The sequence below is a fragment of the Glycine max genome, chromosome 2 (assembly GCF_000004515.6).
Source record: "Glycine max cultivar Williams 82 chromosome 2, Glycine_max_v4.0, whole genome shotgun sequence".
Classification (NCBI taxonomy): Eukaryota; Viridiplantae; Streptophyta; class Magnoliopsida; order Fabales; family Fabaceae; genus Glycine; species Glycine max.
In genome coordinates, this window is record NC_016089.4 from 37,481,157 (window position 1) to 37,506,347 (window position 25,191).

The 25,191-nt window shown below is 35.8% G+C and overlaps 1 protein-coding gene across 10 annotated transcripts; it reads right to left on the reverse strand.

The window, feature by feature from the left end:
• Nucleotides 1–11,078: 11,078 nt before the first annotated feature.
• On the reverse strand, nucleotides 11,079–23,923 carry LOC100816728 (G-type lectin S-receptor-like serine/threonine-protein kinase SD1-1). 10 transcript variants are annotated; one of them, XR_005887542.1, is made up of 11 exons: nucleotides 23,650–23,831; nucleotides 23,304–23,557; nucleotides 22,982–23,055; nucleotides 20,605–22,786; nucleotides 19,972–20,456; nucleotides 19,666–19,784; nucleotides 18,804–18,862; nucleotides 18,480–18,520; nucleotides 18,188–18,393; nucleotides 17,868–18,091; nucleotides 11,176–11,707 (listed from the first exon to the last, which is right to left on the reverse strand). XR_005887542.1 is itself a non-coding variant. In XM_041007347.1 (8 exons), exons 3-6 carry the CDS (start codon nucleotides 21,029–21,031, stop codon nucleotides 19,964–19,966), a joined length of 684 nt encoding a protein of 227 aa, XP_040863281.1. In that variant the 5' UTR covers nucleotides 21,032–21,075; nucleotides 23,304–23,557; nucleotides 23,650–23,923; the 3' UTR covers nucleotides 18,188–18,393; nucleotides 18,480–18,520; nucleotides 18,804–19,963. The 10 variants fall into 10 exon arrangements, 3 of the variants coding, with proteins under 3 accessions (XP_040863281.1, XP_040863287.1, XP_025981731.1); XR_005887538.1 differs by having other exon boundaries at nucleotides 11,079–11,707; nucleotides 18,804–19,784; XR_005887541.1 differs by lacking the exon at nucleotides 19,666–19,784.
• Nucleotides 23,924–25,191: the final 1,268 nt, after the last annotated feature.

Consider the following 25,191-nt stretch of genomic DNA (forward strand, 5'->3'; position numbering starts at 1 on the left):
CAAAGGATGCACCCTCTAATGTGTTAAGACAAAGTTCTCAGGCGGTTAGTCCTTTGAAATTTTGTGAAAGGGGAAACAAAAGAATTCTTAGGCGGTTAGTCCTTTGAAATCTTTTGTTTCTGGGAAAAGGAAGAATCAAAAGAATTCTCAGACTGTGTTGTTTTGAATTCTTTGACAAGGGAGAAGGGAGACATAAAAGAATTTAGGCGGTTAGTCCCTGGCGAATTCTTTTCGACAAAGGGAGAAGGGAATGAAAAAGATGAATATCACAATTTTGTTTTCAAGGTTTGGAAAACCAGAAAACTGTTGGACCTTGTGGCCTCAATAATATTAAGAGGGATAGGCTTAGAATGCAGAAGAAGCAACAACAATCAATTTAATAATGTTCTATAAACATGCAAGGCAAAATTGATTGCAATAACATAAATGAGATAAGGGAAGAGAGAATGCAAACACAGTTTTATACTGGTTCGGCCACAACCCGTGCCTACGTCCAGTACTCAAGCAACCCACTTGAGATTTCCACTATCTTTGTAAAATCCATTATAAAGTCTGAACCACACAGGGACAACCCATCCCTTGTGTTCAGGAATCCTTTACAACAAGAGACTCACAGTCTCTTAACCAATCTCATTGAATAAGAAGAATGAAAGAAGAATTCTCTCTTCAAGAGAAGAATATTACAATGAAGATCATGTAAGAATCCTTATAGATTTTGCAAGTGTTTGATCAAGGATTTCTTGAGAGAGCATTTGACAATGAAGTTCTTTTGGAATCTCTCTCATTGTCTTTTGAGAGGATAAGACATTTTTGCTAAGCAAAACTCTCTGCATAAAATTCATGCCCAAGTCACCTATTTATAGGCCTTTGATGGCCATTCACAAATCTAATAAAAAGATATGACTGTTGGCGATATTCCTTGAAAATCCTCTCTGGTAATCGATTACAGAATTAGTGTAATCGATTACACAGTTGTTTTTCTTGAACAGTTGTGACCCTTCATTTAAAATTTGAATTCTCAACGTTCAGAGTCTCTGGTAATCGATTACATATGATGTGTAATCGATTACACACTTTCAAACCATTGGTAATCGATTACATGTATTGGTAATCGATTACATGTGCCTTGAATGACTTGAAACCTTTCATTTTGAGGCAAGGCTTGATCTTGAAGAAATCTTGAATCAAGGCTTTGTTTGTTGAAACAATCTTGCATTAATCTTGAAGCAAAATGAGCCTTGTTTGATTCTTCTGAGCCTTGTTTGATTCTTCTTTTGACATCATCAAAATCATGTATACATACATTCACATTCTCTCCCTTTTTGATGATGACAAACATGTGATTTCTTCTCAACACCATCAAAGCTTGCATGATTTACATTCTCCCCCTTTCTCAAGAAAATTCTTAATTCTTCTTGACATCATCAAAATCTTCATGATTTACAAAAAATTTTAGAAAGCTTTTGGCAAAGGAAGAAGAAGTTCAAAGAGATTCAAGGATTGTAAAGGATTGTAATAATTGTTCTTAAAATGCAAGTTAAGGTCTTGCTTTTATAGACTCTTCATGTCTGGTCAAGAGAACCATTAGAAGAGTTATAACCTTTAGAAAAACTTGAAAACCATTGGAAAAGTTATAACTTTTAGAAAAACTTAAAAACCATTGGAAGAGTTACATCTTTTGATTTTTTGTTCAGAACTTATCACTAGTAATCGATTACCAAATCATTGTAATCGATTACACAAAGCTTTTTTGTGAAAGGATGTGACTCTTAACAATTGAATTTGAATTTCAACATTCAAACACATTGGTAATCGATTACCAAATCATTGTAATCGATTACACCATTTTGAAATCAATTGGAACTTTGTAAATTCAGTTGAAAGCTTTTTGAAAACAATCTTTGCTACTGGTAATCGATTACAATAAACTGGTAACCGATTACCAGAGAGTAAAAAACTCTTCGGTAAAAGGTTTTGTGAAAAATTCTTGTGCTACTCAATGTTTTGAAAAACCTTTTTGTACTTATCTTGATTGAGTCTTTTCTTGATTATTGAATCTTCAACTTGATTATTCTTTATTATTGATTCTTGAAACTTGGATCGTGAAACTTGATTCTTGAATCTTGAATTCAAATTTCTCTTGATTCTTGAAGTGTTCTTGACTCAATCTTGAACTCATTCTCTTGGGCTTTTTGTCATCATCTTTGTTATCATCAAAACTCCTGGAATCAATCTTGATTCATCATCATGAAGCTTTCTTCTACACATTTACCTCTCTAAATATGGATGATTATAAGTCTTTGCAAATTGAGTTTGAAAATTTCAAAAAGGATCACTATGAAGAACATATGGAGTTGCAAACTGAGCTTTCCTATCTTAAAGATCTTTTTAGAAAATTGAACAAAGGAAAGAGTGATCTTCATCACTTGCTCAGTGTGCAAAAGCATACTACCGATAAGACTGGTTTGGGGTATGACAAGCAAACTACTTTTTCTAATAAAACTGAGTTTGCATCCTCCAAAAGGGTGAACCAAAACAAGATCTCCAAAAATAAGAACATAGTGCATTCTAAGCCTAATGCAAAGACCTATCATTATTGCATGAAAAGAGGACATACATCTTATAAATGCTATGTTAGGAGATTTGACATTCCTAAAGGCAAATGTGTTTGGATTCCTAAAGATTTAATTGTGGAAATTAACCCTATTGGACCCAACCTAAATTTGGTATCACCTCTCTCTAATTGATCTTGTCTTGTAGGTGTGACTAAAAGCAAAGGACTCACTATGGTACTTGGATAGTGGATGCTCTAGGCACATGATGGGTGACAAGTCCAAACTTACTAACTTTCTGTCAAAGGAAGGAGGATATGTCACTTTTAGAGACAACAATAAGGGAATAATTATGGGAGAAGGAAACATTGGAAATCAGTACAAGACACAAATAAAAAATGTCCTATATGTTAATGAACTAAAGCACAATCTCTTGATCATTAGTCAACTATGTGACAAGGGCTTCAAAATTTAATTCAACAAGAATTGTTGTCTTATAAGTGAAGCTATGTCCAGTGAGGTTGTCCACATTGGTAAAATGATAAGTAATATCTATATGTTGAACATTGAACATGCGTCATTGCATGAAATTAGTTGTTTGATTGTTTTCTATTCTTTTGTATGACATTTATGTATGGTTTCTATATTTCTTACCTTTCTAAGTTTGATGAATTTATCTTGTTTAATTGTTCTCTATTCTCTTGTATGATTAGTCATTTATGTATGTGTTATATTTGTACGCACTTTGGCTTTTTGTTGATGCCAAAGGGGGAGAGAAATATGGATTAAATCAAGAACTCACATAATTAAATAACTTAATTTCAAGTGAAGCATAAATTCAAAAACAAAGAGGGAGAATTTATGTGAGTGATCGACTAGGAAAAAGTGTGTGTGTGTGTGTGTGTGTGTTTCTTGATTTCAGAAGTTGTCATCATCAAAAAGGGGGAGATTGTAGAAGCAAAGCTTCATGGTGAATCAAAGGTGATTCAAAAGTGTTTTGATGATAACAATGATGATAACAAAATATGATGACAAAGGTGATGACAAAAAGCTCAAAGATCAATCAAAGAACAACTCAAGTGAATCAAAAATAATTCAAGAGTTCAAGATAAGAATCAAGAAGAATTCAAGACTCAAGAAGAAAGTTCAGAGTCAAGAATCAAGATTCAAGATCTCAAGAATCAAGATCAAGATTCAAAACTCAAGATACAAGAATCAAGAGAAGGCTTAATCAAGATAAGTATGAAAAGATTTTCTCAAAAATTGAGTAGCACATGATTTTTCTCAAAACATGTTTACCAAAGAGTTTTTACTCTCTGGTAATCGATTACCAGATTGTTGTAATCGATTACCAGTAGCAAAATTGTTTTGAGAAAGTTTTCAAATTGAATTTACAACGTTCCAATTAATTTCAAAAGGTTGTAATCGATTACAATGTTTTGGTAATCGATTACCAGTGCCTTTGAACTTTGAAATTCAAATTCAAATGTGAAGAGTCACATTCTTTCACATAAAATCTTTGTGTAATCGATTACACTTATTTGGTAATCGATTACCAGTGACTGTTTCTGAAAAAATCAAAAGATGTAACTCTTCAAAAAGGTTTTGACTTTTTCAAATTGGTTTTAAGTTTTTCTAAAGGTTATAACTCTTCTAAATGGTTTTCTTGACCAGACATGAAGAGTCTATAAAAGCAAGGCTTTGTTTTGCATTTTCATTCATTCATTCTATCAATCAATCTTTTCCAATTCATTCTTTACACAAGCAAGCTTTCCACATTGATTTATGAATCTCTTTGAACTTCTTCTTCTTCTTCTTCCTTTTGCTAAAAGCTTTCCAAAGTTTTCTGGTTTTTCCAAACCTTGAAAACTTGTGTTATTCATCTTTTTCATTCCCTTCTCCCTTTGCCAAAAAGAATTCGCCAAGGACTAACCGCCTGAATTCTTTTTGTGTCTCTCATCTCCCTTTTCCAAAAGAACAAAGGACTAACCGCCTGAATTCTTTTGTGTCTCCCTTCTCCCTTGTCAAAGAATTCAAAACGACACAGTCTGAGAATTCTTTTGATTCTTCCCATTCCCTAATACAAAAGTGTTCAAAGGACTAACCGCCTGAGAATTATTTTGTATCCCCATTCACAAAGTATCAAAGGTTTAACAGCCTGAGATCTTTGTCTTAACACATTGGAGGGTACATCCTTTGTGGTACAAGTAGAGGGTACATCTACTTGGGTTTGACTGAGAACAAGAGAGGGTACATCTCTTGTGGATCAGTTCTAGTGAAGGGTACATCCACTAGGTTCAAAGAGAACAAGGGAGGGTACATCCCTTGTGGATCTTTGCTTGTAAAAGGACTTTTACAAGGTTGAAAGAAATCTCAAAGACCGCAGGTCGCTTGGGGACTAGATGTAGGCACGGGTTGTTGCCGAACCAGTATAAAAACTCTTGTGTGTTTGTTTCCTTCTTCCCTACTCTTTTACTTTCCGTTAAGTTTCTCTTCTACTCCTCATTCTCTTAACAATTTAGTAAAAGCCTTAGAAGAGTAATTTTTTAATTAGTAAAGGTTTAGGAATAATTAATTCAACCCCCCCCCCCCCCATTTCTTAATTATTCTGAGGCCACTCGATCCAACAATCGACTTTCTGTCAAAGGAAGGAGGATATGTCACTTTTAGAGACAACAATAAGGGAATAATTATGGGAGAAGGAAACATTGGAAATCAGTACAAGACACGAATAAAAAATGTCCTATATGTTAATGAACTAAAGCACAATCTCTTGATCATTAGTCAACTATGTGACAAGGGCTTCAAAATTTAATTCAACAAGAATTATTGTCTTATAAGTGAAGCTATGTCCAGTGAGGTTGTCGACATTGGTAAAATGATAAGTAATATCTATATGTTGAACATTGAACACGCGTCATTGCATGAACTTAGTTGTTTGGTAAGTAAGATTGATGATTTTTGGTTATGACATCGTAGGGCTGCACATATAAACATGCATCATCACAATCATCTAGTTAAAAAGGACTTAGTAATTGGTATTCCAAAACCCAAGTTTGAGAAAGATAAATTGTGTGAAGCATGTCAAAAAGGGAAACAAGTTAAAAATTCCTTTCAAAGTAAAAGGTCTTAACATTGTTTCAATTAGAAGTGATCATGGAGATGCATTTCAAAATGAGTCTTTTGAAAAGTTTTATGAAGAAAATGGAATTCACCATAATTTTTCTGCCCCATGAACACTTCAACAAAATGGTGTTATGGAGAGGAAAAATAGATCCCTTAAAGAAGGAGCTAGAACTTTTTTAAATGAAACAAAGTTACCAAAGTACTTTTGGGCTGATATTGTACATACTAAAGAAAACCCCATATGAAATTTATAAAGGAAGAAAACCAAATATATCTCACCTAAGGTTTTTTGGTTGCAAATGTTTTGTTTAAAACAATGGTAAAGATTCTCTCAGCAAATTTGATGCAAACGCTGATAAGGCTATTTCTCTTGGTTACTCATTGCAAAGCAAAACATATAGAGTGTTCAATAGAAGAACTTTAAGTGTGGAAGAATGTGTTCATGTTGTGTGTGAAGAAAATAATTCTATTGTTCAAGATAATTCTTTGGAAGATGAAGATACAAGTTTTCAGGATAGGGATTCTGCTCTTGAAGATGAAACCAAAGTTGAAGAACTTGAATAAAGCAAAGAAACTTCAACCACACCTCCCAAGAACCTCTCTAGAGAATGGAGAACTCAAAAAGATCTCTCCATGGATAACATTATTGGAGAAATATCAAAGGGAGTCTCTACTCGCTCTAGACTTAGGGTTTTATGTAATAAAATGGCATTTGTTTCTCAGGTTGAACCAATAAACATAGATGAAGCCTTGTATGATGAACACTAGTTGATGGCTATGCGTGAAGAGCTGAATCAACATAAGAGAAATGAAGCGTGGGACTTAGTTCCTAAACCAGCCTCTCACAAGTCAATCGGAACCAAGTGGGTGTTTCGAAACAAACTTGACGAATCAGACATCATAGTAGGAATACAAAGCTAGATTGGTTGCAAAAGGGTACAACCAAGAGGAAGGCATTGACTATGGTGAAACCTATGCACCAATTGCAAGGTTAAAAGCCATTATTCTGGTGCTTGATTTTGCATGTATGATGGATTTTAGATTATTCCAAATGGATGTGAAGAGTGCCTTTCTGAATGGATACATTGAAGAAGAGGTATATGTAGACCAACCACCAGGTTTCGTGGACTACGAACATCCTAATCATGTCTATAAGCTGAAAAAGACTTTGTATGGTTTGAAATAAGCACCTAGATCTCGGTATGAGAGATTGAAAAATTTTATAATTGAGCAATCTTTTATATAAGGCCAAGTTGAAAAAACATTGTTTATCAAGAAAGTAAATAGTAAGTTGTTAATTGTACAAATATATGTTAATGATATAATCTTTGGTGATACTAATGAAATTTTGTGTAAGGAATTTTCCAGTTATTATGCTTAGTGTTTGCTTGTATGCATGGTATCAGACTAATCCAAAGGAACCTCATTTGACAGTTGTTAAAAGGATCATTAAGTACCTTAATGGCATAACCAATGTTGGTTTGTGGTATCCCAAAGGTACCTCCTTAAATCTAACCGGCTTTTCAGTTTCTGATTTTGCAGGGTGCAAAGTAGATAGGAAAAGCACAAGTGGTACATGTCATATGTTAGTAAGCTCTCTTGTATCTTGGAATTGCAAGAAATAAGCTTGTGTAGCACTATCCACTGCATAAGTTGAATATATTGCAGCTAGAAGTTGTTGTGGTCAAAGTCTTTGGATGAAACAACTTGAAGACTTTGGAGTAATCCTTGATCACATTCCCTTAAAATGTGACAACACAAGTGCGATCAATCTAACTAAAAATCCTGTCATGCATTCTAGAACCAAAAATATAGTGTTAAGATATCATTTTCTTAGAGATTAAGTTTCAAAAGGTGATTGTTGCATTGAGTTTATTGATAGTGAGCATCAACTAGCAGACATCTTCACTAAACCACTTGCTAGAGATAGGTTCTTCTTTATTAGAAATGAACTAGGCATCTTATATGGATCTAACATTGAAAGATGTTGTGCTTAGTGCATGTAACCTATTCTAAATTGCTCTATATGTCTCTTGATTTCACCTTGAATTGTCTTAGTATGTTGATATGTTTTGTTTAGTTATTTGTTCTCTAAAAATTACATGTTTACCTTTTTTATTTCGTTTTTCTCTCTATTTTAATCTATCACACTTCGCATTAATTGATTACTATGTGCTTATGTGTATGATTAGTTTTCAAAAAATTTTGTTTTAATCGATTATCCTTTGATTTAATGGATTACCACTGTTTTTTGTGTGTTACCAATTTCAAAAATTGTCTATTTTAATTGATTACCCCGTGTTTTAATCGATTACCATTTAAGTGTTTGTGTTGTTTTGGCTTAAAATTGTCTGTTTTAATCGATTATCGTTCTGATTACTTGATTACATGCCTTAAAGCAAAGATTTTTCTGAGATTTGATTCTATTTTAATTGATTACCTAATGTTTTAATCGATTACCATGGCCCTAGGGGGAGTTTTTCTGGCATATTTAATCAATTACACTTGCGTTTTAATCGATTACTTATAATAGCTTTTGGTTTTGAGTGAAAATGAGGGCCAATTTAATCGATTTTTATGTTATTTTAATCGATTACTTGCGTGTTTGTTGTGTGTAATCTGTTACATCTCTTCGTCTTCACCTCATCAACCATCGTTATTTCAGCATTTACTCCCACCATCCACCTTAGCCAACTAGAAGGACCCAACCTTTCTATAAAAGGCAACCCAAAGTCATCCAGAAATCACACCAACACCTCCTCTAAACACCCTTCTCTGAACCCAACCTTTTTATGCTTCAAAATCCTCTGTCTCCTTTCCAAAAAATGACGAGCAACCCCTCAAGAGCTCAGAAGAAAGCCAAGACTTCCAAGAGGAAGCAAGGTGAACGCTTTCTAATTGCTCTTAACAGGTTGGACACATGGTTCACTGATGAAAGCAAGAAGAATGATTACAAGATGATTTATGTATTGAAGAATGTGAGAATCCCCAAGTATCTGGACTTGGAATAGTTCTCTTAGCAAGGGTTCAATTTCCCTAATCTGCTGGAAGTCGAAGGTTTGTCCAAACTAGTGCAAATGAAAGGAACATTTTATCTGGAACTGGTTAAAGTCTTCTACACCTGCGCACATGTTAACCTAGAAGGTAATCTCTTTTTACCATTAATGGACTAGAAATGGCCATTGACGTTGAAGTATGGAAGAAAGTAGTCGGGTGGACATGGGTGGAATCCGTAAGTTTGGAGAAACAACTGATGGGTGCAGTAAGATGCAGACCTATAGGGGAATGCTTCTTGACTCAGCAAGGAACTTGAGGAATTTCCTAGGAGTAGGTGGCCTAACTGCAGAGGATAGACCACACTTAAAGAATACTTGTCTACCTCATTACCTACATTATCACTTTGAGGTCAAGTAATCATGCTTAGGTAACTAATGATAATTTGCAGAATGTTTATGGTCTGAAATTGGGTATCAAGATGAATTGGTTACTTTTGATAGAAGACATTATGTTAAAGAGTCGCTGGTTATTGGACTACGAATTTCCTTATGTCGTGCTTGCCTCAAGATTCATTAACTATTTCAATGTCGATGTATCTAATGAGAAAATGGATTTATCAAAGAATCTAATGAAATTACTGAAAGGCATCTCAAGAAGCTTGGAATGAGGTTTTTCTACCATGAGTGGATAATGGTTGGAGAACCAGTAGCAGGAAAATTGGAACAAATGGATGAAGAAGCTGAAGCTCCACAAGAGCTTGCACATCAATGGAGTCCTTTTGAGTCACTCATGATTCAGAAGATAGACTTTATGCTTCACCTCTATCAAGAGATCTTAGCTAAAGTTCACAGTTCACTGGAGAACATCACTACCCAACTGGAAAACATAGAAACTAGGCTGACCCTTAGCAACCTCCTTAACCCTGATGAGGATGAAGCTTAGTCATGTTTTAAGTGCTTGTTTTTGTTGTCTGTTGATCTTTTCTACTTATGTTTTTGTTTGTCTCTGTGTCTTTGTTTGATTAAGAAGTTATGCTATCTTTTAAATAGTTAAGGGGTACAGGCTTCATACTAAGGAATATGGAAAAAATAAAGCCACCATGAATAGTGGGATATGTGTTAGGGGAAATATATATGGTGAAAATGATTTGGACTATTATGGAATTGTTGACGAGATATTGGAATTGTCATATCTTGGATATCAAAACAGAGTCATTATTTTGCGTTGCTATTGGTTTGACCCAAAAAATGGTGTTAAAGTTGATGAAAAGTATGGTGATGGAAGCTTGCTTGAGAAGCTTCTATGGAGGCTAGATCTTTGAGCTTCAATAAGGTCTTTCAATGGTGATTTTCAACCATGGAGTTGCAGCAGAAGATAAAGGAGAAGAGGTGAGAGAAGACACCATCCACTAGAGAATAAGCCATGGAAGGAGAAGCTTCACCACTAAGAGAGTGCCTTGGATAAGAAGCTTAGAGAGGAAGCTTTAATGGAGGAAGGGAATGAGAGAGAGAAAGTGGCATGGAAATTGAAGGAGAAGAGGGAGAGAAGTTGAACTTTGAAGTATGTCTCACAAGTTTCTCATTCATCAAAATTATGACAAGTGTTACACATGTTCCTATTTATAGCCTAGCACATGGGAAGATTCCTTGGGAATCTAGAGGAAGAAAGCTTCCTTGAGAAGCTAGAAGGGGGCTACTTACACCTCTCCAATAGCTAAGTTCACCTCCATGCCAAAATACATGAAAATACAATAGGAAGCTTCCTTCGGAAGCAAGCAAGAAAGCTTCCTTGAGAAGCCAGAGGGGGGCTACTCACACCCCTCCAATAGCTAAGTGTTTGAACCCAACAAGTGGACCAGATTGTGCAAGTAGTATAAAACAGTAAGAACCGAGTATCGAACTCTCGGGGAACTTGTGTTACTTGGTAAAGTTATATTCAGTGAATAGGCGTCTAGTATGAAAAGAGATGTGTCAACTATGCACAATTATGTAAACTAACTACTAAAAGGAAAATCACGTGAGTAATGATGTGTAAAGACAAGAAGACAACACGTTGGTCTTCCTATTAGGTACCTGATGTTAAAAGGATATTCTCTACCTAACAATGTTCTTGTGTTCTATGTTGTCTCCTGAACTACTAAACCCTGATGTCTCGCGCATGTTTAGCCTAATCCTAATCAAGCGTCATCCTCAGATGTTTCTTGTTGGACTAAACTTAACCAGAACCACATTAAGACATAACATACCAAAAACTAAGTTATCGTACCCCGATGTCTCGTGAAAATACGATAAGCTAGCCCCGTCCTATCAAGTTCTAAGAATCAGACCAGTTTTCACTATTGAATGATCCTAACAAAGCATGCATCTACTTGATCAAGGCAAAAGCACACTGAAATGATGTACTGATAGCACAGAGAACACATAAAACATCATTAAATAGATATACAAGTATTTACATCAAGTACCTACAAGGAAGAACCAACAGAGGATTTAGCTCTCCATATTTGGGAAGCTTCCTTTACAACAAAGAGAAGAGAAAAATGAAGTATTGAAGAAATACAAGTAGTGGGGATGTCTCCTCCACCTCTAGAACCTCACAATCACTCACAAACTCATCTCATGCTCTCAAAATGACTTCCTCTTCTCACTCAGTTCTCTGCCAGTCTTTCTTTCTCTAAAAATCTCTAAACATGCAAAAGCTTCAAGAATTGCCCAAACTCCTTCTCCATTTATGATTTTAGGCTTAAATAGGTGGCCTTGTTGGTGCTTGCGCGCTTAGCGCAACTCTGGCTCGCTTAGCGTGCATTAGTGAATTTCGGCTTAGCGCGCGTCTTTTCGCTCAGTGGATGGGCTCAAGCGGTGTGCTTAGTGGAATTAGCCCTTGCTCCGCGAACATGCACAGCTCATCCTTCTTCCAGATTCTTCCTCGCGCTCAGCCAAAATAGTGTTGCGCTCAACGGATGGCTCGCTAAGCCAGAAGATTGGCTTAGCGAGAGGATGAAAATCAGCACTTCACAAACTTGCCTAATTAACCTGAAATTGAGAGGAAATGGTTATTAAACACACAAAATGGGAGTACTAAGTATTTATTACCTATCTTTAACAAAAAGTAATTACAACACTACAAAATAACCATAAATTGGAGGAGTTTAATACAATTTATACAGGTTTTATACACAAAAGTTAGTCGTATTCATCGACTAACACTAAGCTCACCCTCATGCCAAAATACATGAAAATACAAAAATGTCCCTAGTACAAAGACCACTCAAAATGCCCTAAAATACAAGGCTAAAACCTTATACTACTAGGGTACCCTTACTTGTAGGGTAGGGTGCCCTTAATTTGTAGGGTATCCTACAAATCTAAAATGGCCAAAATACAAGGCCCAAAATAAGGAAAACCTATTCTAATATTTACAAAGAAAAGTGGACCCAACCTTGGCCCATGGGCTCAGAAATCTACCATGAGGTTCATGAGAACCCTAGGGTCTTCTTCAACAGCTCTAGCCTAATCCTCTTGGAGCCTCTTGCTCATGGCTCTGGTGACTATTCCCTTCCTAGGGAGGATTGCATCATATGGGTTGGTTGATATCAAGCATAAATCAAATATTTTTTCCAATGAGCCACTTGTATTGCCTGAACAAGCGCAATAGGTGTACTACACAAGATACCCACAAAGTAGGGGAAGAAACAATTGTGAATGGTGGGCAACTTGCATGGTTAGAGGAAAATTGTATATGGTTGAGACATTGAATGATGAAAATTGTATGTCAAATAAGTCAATTTCTACTGTTATTTTTGAGATGATGGATCCATAGGAATGCCTGATATTCTTGTTGATGATGAGACGATACAATTATATGATGCACATGGCCAAATGGAAGAATTAAAGATAAATGTAGTACATGATTTGATGAATAATATGAATCATGATGAACTTATCAATCATGATGAACCCTAATTTCATCTGGGAACGATCATTTGCTAAAGTTTTGATTCTTGCTAGCCGAACTGAGCTTCTTAACACCAGCTGACGTGCAATCTAAAAGGTTTTTTATGTTTCAGAAAAGAATACGAAAAATACCCAAAAGAGAGGGCAAAAGGGTTATTTGGAGGATTTTTTAGACCCTTGGCTTACCCAGGCTAGCCTCTGGCTCGCCTGGGCCCCTAGAAGACTTAGGGGTGAAGTAACTAGCTCACCTGGGCGAGCAAGGTTACTTCAGGTAGAAGCAACAGCTCGCCTGGGCGAGTTGCTGATCAACCTTCTCCCCTCATTTCCTATAAATAGGCGTGAGGGGGTTGAAGGAAGGGGTTTAGACTTTCAACATTGAAAGGAATTAGTGAAATTGAGGAGAAGAAGGAAAAAGAAGAAGAAAAAATGAGGCCGAGGCGCTTCCGAATCACATCCGTGACCGATTCCTACATCGTTCTTCGTTCGTTCTTTGTTCATCAACCAGTTAGTTTTTATTTTGAAGTTTCGAATTTGCTCTATGCACCCTTAGGGGTCCCTTTTGTTGCTTTTTACATCTTTATCTTCATTCTTCTACCATCAGTGATCTCATTTCTTTGTGTAAAGCGGATCGTTTGATTTGTAATCTCACTTTATCATTCTAAAATAAACTTTCAATCGGTCATTTACTTCACAAGTCGCCTTTAAATGAGTTTGAAAGTAAATAAGTGAAACCAAAGTTAAAATCAACACATAACCAAGCTTTTATCCATAAAAATCACTTGAATCTGTTCAAGGTCCAACACCTTAACGGTCTCTTTTACTTTTATTTGTTAAAATGAACCTTTCAAAAGTTTAAAATCAACTTTACGCGTAACTTTCTTGCCTTTAAAGAACTACGTAGGTCTGAGTTCCTCATCGCACTTGAGGATACATAGGAGCAAGGGTCACGCTCTTGTCGACCCCAAAAAGCAAAAAAACATAAATAAGGGAAAATAAAACAAATATTGAAGTCATGTTTTGCACACTCGATTAAAGGCTGTCGTCCCTTGTGACGGGCGTGTAGGGTGCTAATACCTCCCTCGTGCGTAAACAACTCCCGAACCCTTTTTTCTTTGAAATTCATAGACCCCTTTTTGGTTTTTTCTAACGTTTTCCTCGAATAAACGTTGGTAGCGACTCCCACAAGTTTTCCTTTCTTGGAAGATGCACCCTTGAGTCTTGCATCGCCCTCTCGCCGAAGGGTAGGTTGCGACAGTTGGCGACTCCACTGGGGACTTTTTTTTAGAGAGAGTTAAGCCATTTAATCTATGTGCAATATTTATCATGACTTTCTCTTTGTTTTGTTTCCCTTTCATTCTTTTATGTTCTTGTATTCATATAACTCTTTTGATGCTTTTGTATTTGGTGTGGCTGTTTACTTATCATATGCATGTTTATAAATATTTGTTCATGCACACATGGCACGTACACCTTTGCACACACGGTGAGTTATTAGGACCCTATACTCGGGTCCATGGGAACATAGGAAGTGGAGGTTAATTTATGGTCATGTTGAGTCTCCAACTCGCTTGATGACAGTGAAACCTCATCTAGAGTTTTTCTCTTTGATGATACGTTGTCACCGGTAGTCCCTACCTCCACAATGTTTGATATCAAAGAGGATGATATCTCTAGAAACCTTTGAAAGTTATGTGCAACCACCTTGGCAGTTATCACTAAGTAGCAAAATTTCAGTCCCTTCCATTAGGTTCCTGAAATAAGGGCACAGAGCAAACACACTATGTGTTGTTTCCTTGATATTGCCATGCATATCTTCATAAGGTCATGATTGTGTGCGTCTTTCCTATGCTTACCATGTTGTTGTGTCATTTCGGCATTAATTGATTGTGTTACCATGCTCGTTCGTCCAATATGTTTCTCTTTGTGCTATCAACCACATGCCCTCACGCATGCATACTCATACTGTGTCGTCACTCGTGCATTGCATTTTGTCTCGTCATTTTGTCACGGGAAGTCGAAAGGTCTGCATCACCTTCTTAAATGCATGCATGAGGCACCATGGTAATGACTGCGAATGAACCATGATGCCTAATACATTGTGAGTAAGAAAAAATGGTCTTCCGGGCTCTTGCGTCTGTAGATAAAATGCATTTTTGTCATGCATAGCATAAACATTCCCTCATGCATTCATCATATTTCCTCCATGATAGGGTGTTGAAGTATTGATCAATAGAGTTTTTCATTCTAGCAAACATGGGATCGAACCAAGCACCCTCTTTTAAGAAAATGTTCTATCCTGTCAAAATCAAGAGTCTAGAAGTAGCCAGTTTGCAAGAGCTAGCGCAGAGGATGGATCAACTTCAACGTCAAGCCTTCCGCAAGACATGGAAAAATCTGGAATTTGGCTATGATAGAAGTGTTTATTGAATCCATTGCATCCCTCGCTCAATATTACGACCAGCTACTACGGTGCTTCACATTTGGGGACTTTCAGTTAATACCAATCATAGAAGAGTTTGAAGGGATATTGGGATGCCCGCTAGGAGGAAGGAAGTCGTATCTATTTTCTGGGTTATACCCTTCCATGGCAAGAATAGCCAAAGTGGTCAAGGTCCCGGTGCAAGAATTGGACTGAGTGAAACAAGACAGAAATAGGGTGGTTGAGATACCAAGGAAGCACTTGGAAGATAAAGCAAAGGCTTTGGTAGATCAAGGAGAGTGGACTTCATTCGCTGATGTTCTAGCACTCTTGGTGTTTGGGATTGTCCTCTTTCCAAATGTGGATAGGCTAGTGGATCTAGCAGTGATCGATGCTTTTCTTTCTTATCACCACAGCAAGGAAAGTCTGGTCATTGTTGTTTTGGCCGATGCTTATGACACATTCGATTGAACATGCGAGAAGATCAGCGCGAGAATTATCTATTGCACACCCGTTCTTTATGTATGGCTGGTCTCTGACATTTTTCATCATGAAAGTAGACCCGTGTGTCCCCTACAAGGTCATCGCTTGTGTGTCGAGAAAGGGAAGGCAAATTGGGAAGAACTCTTGGCAGCTATGGTAGGGGCATCCGTTAATTGGTTTCCTCGTTGGAAGGAAGGAGGGGCCGGAGTTTTGTCCTCATGTGAAGGGTTCCCAAGCGTCCCCTTGATGGGAACAAGGGGTTGTATTAATTATAATCCCGTACTTGCCATAAGACAACTAGGCTATCCTATGAGAGGGGTGCCATCAGAAGAGAGTATCGCACCTTTCATCGCATGAGGCTTCAGTGACCCCAATGTAAGAATGCTTCAAAGAGTCCGAAAAGCATGAAATGCGGTGCAAAGAAAGGATAAGGAGCTTAGATGAAGCAGCAATGGTGTTATTGGTAGATATCCTAAATGGTTGAAGGCTCGGACGTGAGAGATAACTTGGCTCCTAAAGCTAAAGATTTCAAGTGAGGAAAAGGCTGAAGTTCCTGAAGAGAGCGAAGAAGTGCAAGCCTTGAAACAGAACTTGAAAGAACACGAGTGGTCAAGGAAAAGTTCAAGACGACAGCCATCAGGGTCAGGAAAAAGTGTGACGAGCTGAGGGATGTCAACATGGCCACAGCCGAAGCATTAGAACGAGAAACGAAGAGGGCCCAAAAAAAAGAATAGGGTCGAAACAAGTTCCGAGGGGCTTTATGGGGCAGCAACAGCGAACTCAAGCTTCAAAGGGCCGAAAAGGACGAGTCGAGGGTGGAAAGTATGATATTAGAGGACAAGTTGAAGGCTTGTCAAAGGTCGAAGGGGAGCTTGACCGAATAGTTGAATAGGAAAGAGGAGAATATGTGGACAATCATTGACCAGTACAAAGAGAAGCTAAATCTAGCTGCTAGCCATGAGCGAAGACTAGAGGACGAGCATGCAAAAGTATTGGCTCTACAAGCAGAAAGGGAAGCAAGAGAGAAAGTGATAGATTCATTACACGGAGAAGCTATGATGTGGATGGATAGGTTCACTTTCACTCTGAATGGGAGTCAAGTGCTTCCAAGACTGTTAGCCAAAGCCAAAACAATGGCGGACATGTACTCACCTGCCGAGGAAGTTCATGGGCTTTTCGATTATTGTCAGCATATGATCAAGTTGATGTCTCACATAATTAGGAACCGCTGAGGCGTTTGTATTTATACTTTGACTTTGACAAGATAAACAATATTGTCCCTTAATGAAAATGAGATTTGATTCAACCCTATGTCTCTGCTAAAATTTTTGCATGGGTCCAATACTTCGACAACTTATCATTGTGATGCATTCATGTTTAGTTCATTGTCGCATTACTCATTGCATTTTGTTCTTTTAGTAGTTATAGTCAAAGTAAACATCATAACCAAAAAAGACAAACACGCTTTACGACACCTCTATCGAACCCGTTCCAAAACTAAAATCATGAGATTGAAGAAGTGTAAAAGCAAAATAAAGGACGATATGGAGGCCATGAAGGATCAAATGACCTCCATGATGGAGGCCGTGTTAAGTATGAAACAGATGATGGAGAACAATGTGGCTGCAGTTACCGCCACCAGCGTCGCCGCTAAAATCATGTCATGTACATCTTAACTCTATGCCACACATAAATTTGGAGTATTACACCAATGTGGGACTTGGATTGCCTACTCAAAATTTACTTAAACTTAATGAATGTTGTACCAATGTGGGACTTGAAGTGTTTTTCATGATCAATTGGTCTACTTCATGGTCAATTTTCTTTAAGATAGAAACTGATTTTGGTTTGTAAGGTGTATGAATGAATTGTAACTTTTTTTGTCAAGCTTTCCAATGTCGCAAACAGCACCTTAAATGAATGAGTATAACTCAAGATACAATGTGGTCTTTCCAAAGTTTTCATTATAAAGCTAACACTAGAGTTAGACAATTTTTCAAGCATTCCAATATAAGAACTTAGTATAACACTTCTCTAACACCAAATATAACAATTAAAACACTAACATAATTATATAACAACACCACCAAAGATAACAACAAGAATTTACAAAAAATATAATAGAAGAATTCTAATAAGAATTCTCCTTAGGTATATTCCTAATACTTAAAACTTGAGATGTTACGGGTTGGATTGAGATTGTTAACCAGAATTTTATCTTTAATGAATTAAACCACAGGCCCAGGGGTCTCTCACACTAAGGCAAGTTGATACAATAATGTTATCAATAATAATAATAATAATAGAAGATAAAAGAAATTATCATAATCCACTTACTGCTTAGCAGCATGTTGCCTCAAAATGATATCAAGCACTCTTATTGCTTCTTTATAATTCTCAGATTCCTGTCCACGTAGAGCATTGGCAATGGCCTTCAATGGAATCTTTGAAGCATAGCTAAGCTCAACTTTAAATAAGAGGATTTGTCAGGGTGCCTCATCTTTTTTTGGTCATTCTCATTCAGTTCTCCATTGCCCTTTGGACGGCAGTTTCCATTGTTTCTATAACATACATTGGCGCAGAAAAAAAAAAGTTACAAAGCTGAAACAGTAAAAAGTTAAGTCAAATTCAAGAATTAGCATCCACAGAATTTTAACCTGGTAGCAATAACATCCTCTAGAACAACCGTAAATTCAAGCTTGTTGCGAGCAAGAGACCCGAGAGTAAACAAAGTCCTCTCACCATCATACGCAAAATCCTTCCCACTCAATTTAGAATCATACGTTTCATGCATCCTGTCCAGAAGCTTCCTCCATACACCCTTACCCTCCACAGGTCGTCCATCATCATGAAAAAGAGCAATCTGCTTAAACATAAACATTGAATAAATGATTCCAAGTTAAATAGAGACCTAAAATAAAAAATGCAGATGAAAATGAAAGCACATACACTATACTGATAAAGTGGCTTTCCAATACGCTGCACAGCCCCTGAAATTAATAGAAGGCTTAATTTAATTTACATTTCATTTACATAATTTCAAGAAAGTAAAAAACTTTAACGGAAGGAGAAAAAATTATTATATAAATATTGTTATCAGAGATCATCTAAATTTTGGGATTGGTTTATGATCACGAGTGACCACTAACCAGTTTATATAATAATTATATAAATATTTTTAACTTTTGGATTTTACTTTGAACAGCATAGAAATTTCTAAGAGACTAAGTAGCAAAACAAGCTAACTTACAAAAACTAATAAGTGATTATTACCTTGACATCAGGCACACCAATGACAGAAGCACATTCCACCACTTCAGCACCAACACGTTCTAGAAAACAAGTTGCAAGAAACCACATATATATAGCAAAGTTGGGACCACATTCATTGAACAATCACAAGTGAAATAAAAGAAGGCAAGAATATATAGACAAAAAGTAACACCCTCCCCCACCCCGAAAAGAGACTGAAAAATAAAAAAAAATCACCTAGAAGTTTTACTCCCAAACAACTGACAATTAAAACTTCAACACAAGATTAACTTCTGCAAGCTAGTGATGGAACTGCAATACCAAAAGGTGGGGGCATAGAAAGCTACAACTCACAGAAGAGAAAACAAGACAACCCAACTAGATTTTTAATTATTTGTTCTTTTAACATCTAGAAAAGAAAGAAACATAAAAAATGGTAATTTAGTAAACACATGATGTTAACAAGTTGTTATATCTTCTCAAACAAGCTTGTCTTAAGAGAATTCATGGTATTATTGACTTGAATGCAAGAGTCTGACCCAGTTTCAAGGTATATATGGAAAAAGTAGGAAACCACAAATTTGATTTATTGGTTACTTTTGAAGCCAATTTATTCTTTTTTTGTGATATAATATTTGCAGTTCTTCACGCGCTACCCTGTTTTTAGTGTTCTCTTTCAACATCAGTATGCTTAGTCACAACTTCACACAGAAGGAAGAAAGGGTGAGAAAGAGTGAGAGAATATAGTCCTTAACCTTGAGTCTAACACAATATAATATGCATCTATACAAGGTAGATGATGAATGTGACTAGCAAAGAATGTATCAACGGGCTTCTAATAAGGTAATGGTTATTTCATTTGTTGAACTTAGTTGCTGCTTACTTATGGAGGAGTCTGCTTCACCTAAATATTTTCGAAAGAATCATGGCTGTCTTGGCTCAGGCAATTCAAGCTCACTCACTAACATTAGGAGCACACTAGACATTCCAGTCCTCTGGATTCTGTTGAAAACACAAGAGATTAACATGAATGCAATGCAACATTCGCGATAGAAAACTCGAGTCTTCTATGCTTTTATATATCAGTTCTAGTGGTCTTCCTTCTTTCCATAGTTTCCATGCCTGAAAGACATTAAAGGATACACACATTTTTGACACATGAGTTTACAATTTTTCTCTCATTACTTACATGGCCTATGAGATTCGTTGTGGTTCTGATTGTAATATTCTCTACTTCTTTTTCCTAATATAATCTCCAGCAGTAAAACTCCAAAGCTGAAAACATCAGATTTCACTGAAAATAGCCCATCAGTTGCATATTCTGGTGCCATGTAACCGCTGCAGAACACATTTTGAAATAAAACTCTTAAGGCCTTATCTAGGAGAAAGTTGGTGTCATGAATTCAGCTTGATTGGAAAACCATTTATTCACTTACTATGTCCCAACTATTCTCTTTGTGTTTCCTTCTTGCTGATCTACACCGAAAATTCTAGCCGTGCCAAACTCTGAAATTTTGGGGTTCAACTCACTGTCAAGTAAAACATTACTTGCTTTGAGATCTTTGTGGATAATCCTTAGTCTAGAATCCTGATGAAGAAAGAGAAGGCCCTTGGCAATTCCACATATAATGTTGAAGTGCTTTGACCAGTCCAGTGATCCACTTCTTTGCTCATCTACCAGATTTCCATCACATAAAAAAATCAATTTGATTATATGCAGTTAAAAAATGTTCTAATGTGGAAAGCAGTTAAGTGCTACTCAAATCATGAAACTAGTCTAAACCATTTAAAATACAATTCATTCCTTGTATTGTATCCATACCAAAAATAAATGAGTCCAAGCTACCATTAAGCATGTACTCATAAACCAACATTTTTTCCTCTCCTTCAAGGCAACATCCAAGAAGCTTTACAAGATTGCGGTGTTGAATTTTGCAAACAATTTTACTTCGTTCTTGAATTTGGTCAATCCTTGTCCTGAGCTTGCTGAAAGCCTATTCACAGTAATTTCTTGCCCGTCTGTTAGACTTCCATGAAAATTTTAATTTTCAAATTGATCATTTGAAAGAAATCAAGAAGTGTTCATTTTATTCCTCAATTCTTAATGCCATAATAATCTATAAGCAAATTACCCTGTATACAGATCCAAAACCACCTTCTCCAATTTTGTTCTTGATTGTGAAGTTGCTAGTGGCCTTAGCTATTGTTGACAGGTCAAAAACTGGTAGGTCCATATCATCCACTTGCATTCCACTATTTTGATTTGATTTGATTTGATATTGAAGTCTGATCTCTTTGAAATAGTATAAGTAGGTGTTTCAGATTGTGATAAACATTTCAGCACATTTCTTTCAATTTTTGAAAGGACTAGAATTTCATCTTTTGATAAAATGAAAATTTCCTATATCCTACTATGAGTTATTCCACTTTCCCTCCCTCAAATGCAAAAAAATAATTAAGGAAACAAGAGAGCTAGTACCTCCAAGTAGAAATTACACACATGAAAAAGTGTTTCAGTTTTAACTAAGTTAATTTTGGGATAATAAATTAAAAGTTCATTTTGATTTATCTTTTCCAACACATTATCCAGACAAAACTGAAAAAACAAAAAATTCCTACGCAGAATATGATTTATAAATTGGCTGCAATTATAAATAGCCTCCATTGAAGGAAGAATTCAGAACAAGTGTCTGTCATGACTTTTCAACATCCATAAAACTTTTTGTCCTGTTATTTCAAACTGAATTCAACAAACTTCTTATTTAGCATGCAGTTGTTGACCAAAGAAGGTGAACCAAATTAGTTACAGTGGAACCTATACACTATTTACTTCTATGGTTTTTGTTGTTCAAATCATTGTATGGTTGTCAAATAACATGCATTCATCTAATACAATACTACAAACATTAATAAAGCGATACAAAGAAATTTTTCTTTATGAGAACGGGAACAAAAATGTGAATTCTTTATTTCTTTAACACCAACCAAGTATTATTAGTATTCCAGCAACTGCAGCCACGACCAAAGAAACTGTTATTGCCACTAGGACTCCAACCCTTCTCGTGGCCCTCATTTGATCACCCTTCGGTATAACTTTTGATCTCCCTTCTTGTGGCCCTCATTTGATCACAAATTTGCAAAGGTAACATGAATATTCACATATGAAAATGTATCCTAGCTAAGAAATTTATTTGAAGAAAGACTAATAATAATTAGTTGCAAAGCCAAGTTCCTACCTAATTCTGAAGCATCAATTTGAACATATACACCTGGCCTACAGCTGCAAACTGTCTAATATCAATTAGATCACCAAACCACATAGCACAACCACTTCCTTGTCCACTGATATCCGAATTCGTATAAGCCATACAAGAACAGTTATCCAAGCACTTGGCTTTGCATTCCTCTAACCCAACTATCTGATCCAGCCAACTATGTGTAGTGTCAGACTTTTTCAGCAAAGTCAATTTGTTAAATCCATCATTGTTCTTGTTCTCACACCTTAATTCCTTATTGCGGATGCATCCGTGAGACCAATCCATTGAGCTCCCTTCTTCAGGTAACTTAGACTTGAACCCTTGCAAACATTGGCACACTGGTGAATATGAAATTACACAATTTGCATTAGCTCCACAAAGGGAATAGCTGTCACATAAGTCCAGTGGTACTAAAGTGTACACCTCCCATCTTTGCTTTGATTTGTTCCATACATATTGCTTACGAACGTAGCTTGTTGCATTTAGCACCAACCTTGAGATCATAGATGAGTTCTTAAGGTTGTATGTGTAGTAAAGTTCATCCTTGTTGGAAACAAACTTGAAGTCATAAATGAGGTTGGCCTTAACTTGTGGTGACCACTTGAATGCAAGCCATTCCATGGTCCACTTCGATAGAACTTTTGATCACCCTTCATCACGTATGCTTTAGGGTAGTTATTAAGCACCATATCAAAAGAGAAGTCACTAGGAGATGGATCATCAGGACTCTTCCAAGCTATTAGCTTCCTATTAAGACCAGTTCATCTCAAGTAAGAAAGTATCAGTAGGGTAGTTAAAGCTCTCCCACAAATAGTCCTCACTGTTTGCATCTTTCTCATCTCTTATCACAAGATATTCACAAATAGGTCTCTCTCTCTCTCTCTCTCTCTCTCTATATATATATATATATATATATAAACCAGAAACAAAATATATACTTACTACTTTCTTTTCCTTTCCAAAATTTGATTTGAGTACCCAAAGACATTGAAATCAAAACCGAGAACACTGAAAAGCTGAAAATCTGAGAATTAATACGAACTCAAAATAAGATTAAAAAATGATAGAGAAAGCAGACACATACATATGTTTGTTTCAAATAACCACCGATGTTGTATTTCTTTGGAATATGGAGAAAAGGAAAATTAGTGTATCATGGGATGTGTATTCACTACATATTCATTTTACATGGCATGTCACCATGCAATGAGAATGAGAAAAAAAAAGCAAAAGAAAATCACTTGGGAAAAGTAAAAGAAATTACCTCAAAAATATCAACCAAATTCAGCATCCACAGTTTGAAATTCAATGACATGTTGTTGGACAGAAATTTCAAACATCTTCGATCAAAACAAAGCTAACACATGCTGCTCTTTTTCTTCAGCAAATGCTCGAACTTGGAGGACGCGTTGAGCGTTTTCTTCAAAGATCCAATTCTCATTTTTCTTTCATCTTCGGAGTTCTCAAAATCATATCTCCTTTCCTTCTTATCATCACTCCCGGAGAATCATTTGAAACCTGCCACAATAACCAAAATGAAACACATAAGCGAAGAGAAAAAAAAACTAAAACCCTATGAGAGAGAGTGTGTGAAAGAGAAAGGAAGTTACAAGGTCTTGGAAGATCTCGCAACATGGTGCAAGCTCAGCACGGGCACATCATTGCGGTGGATTTGGTCTTAGAGGCGTTGACGGCGAGGTGGCCTTGGTCCCTCTCGCGACGACTTGTATGGGAACCCTGAAGGCGGAGTGAGAGTGAGAAGGAGAGTAAGAATAGAGAACGCCAAAGAATAGCAGGAGCTACATATTAGAAAAAGAGAAAAATATTTTAAGATGATGTAATAAAAACTGTCTTAAAATGATAGTCTTTTAAGACAGTTTTCATAAAATCGTCTTCATTGAAAAACCCTGTCACCGCCTTATATACTAAAGTGGTTCTTGATGAACTGTTTCGCATTCGTAGAAAATGCTTTTTTAGTAATCTAGCCACGATTTTCACACAAATACACAATAAAAGAAACAAGCTGTTAAAAAGAACTCATATATATATATATATATATATATATATATATATATATATGAGTTCTTTTTATTTATTGTGTATTTGCTACTTATATAAGTTTAGGCACATATTGTGCAATGAACCCATGCATCACAATTTTTTCTAAGTTGACCTTAAAAAATAAAAGCAATGCTACTAGGTTATTTTTGGGAAAACTAATTTATAAGTTAACTAAAAACTTATAAACGATAAGTTAGGAGTTGAAAAATTGGAAGTTAACTAAAAGTTTATAAGTTAGCTGATTTAATTGAAAGAGTTTAGTAGGACTAGTCGATAAATTAAGTAAAAAATGTCAAATAACATAAAATGACAAATTTAATATAGAATATACAAGAAGTGAATTAGGTCTTATAATTTTAGAAAAAATATAGAATAATTTAATAAATAATTATAAAGTTGATATGATTCAAAGAATATATTTCTAACTTTAAAGAATGATGAAATGATGAAAATTGGCACACAAAAAAGAAGCTTTTAGGTATCGTATATGTGTAAAAACGTGAATTTAGATATGAGAATTTTTTAGGCAACAAAAAAAAAGATAAAAGAATTTTTAATTTGAATAAAAAACTATAATGAAATTTCAAATAAAATAGTAAAGATAAAATTGAGAAGAAAAAGAAATCTATAACTTATAAGTTCACTTATTTTTCATCACTTTCTAAAATATATTTATTTGATAAAGAAGCTTATAACTAATAAGAAAGAATCTCAATTGGCTAATAAGAATAGGTGAATAATAAACTAATTTCAATTGGTTGATAACAATGTCAAATTATCAAGAATTTCAATCTTTTTATTTTTTATTTTTACAAAGAAAGACATATATAGAGATGATAATTTTTTTTATAGAATTCAAAATCTTGTTTTGATGAACATTGATAAATATCCTTAAAAATATTATGTGATGTTATCATTTTTTATTTTTATCCATTAATTTAACTAAAAATGACAAAATCATCTTATGTGACTTGCTAATTAATATTTTTAATTTTTAAAATGAATCAATTTTAATTTTTAAATTATTTAAATTGAGTGGTTGAGAATTAGTGTAAGTTCAATGATTTAGACATGATATAAACGAATCCTGA

Coding starts and splice junctions, on each gene's coding strand:
- LOC100816728 (XM_041007347.1), bottom strand. CDS start 21,031: ATGCAAGTGGATGATATGGACCTACCAGTTTTTGACCTGTCAACAATA. Junction 20,777..20,914: donor GTTTTGGATCTGTATACAGG/GTAATTTGCTTA, acceptor TACTGTGAATAG/GCTTTCAGCAAGCTCAGGAC. Junction 20,457..20,604: donor CTTGGACTCATTTATTTTTG/GTATGGATACAA, acceptor GAAATCTGGTAG/ATGAGCAAAGAAGTGGATCA.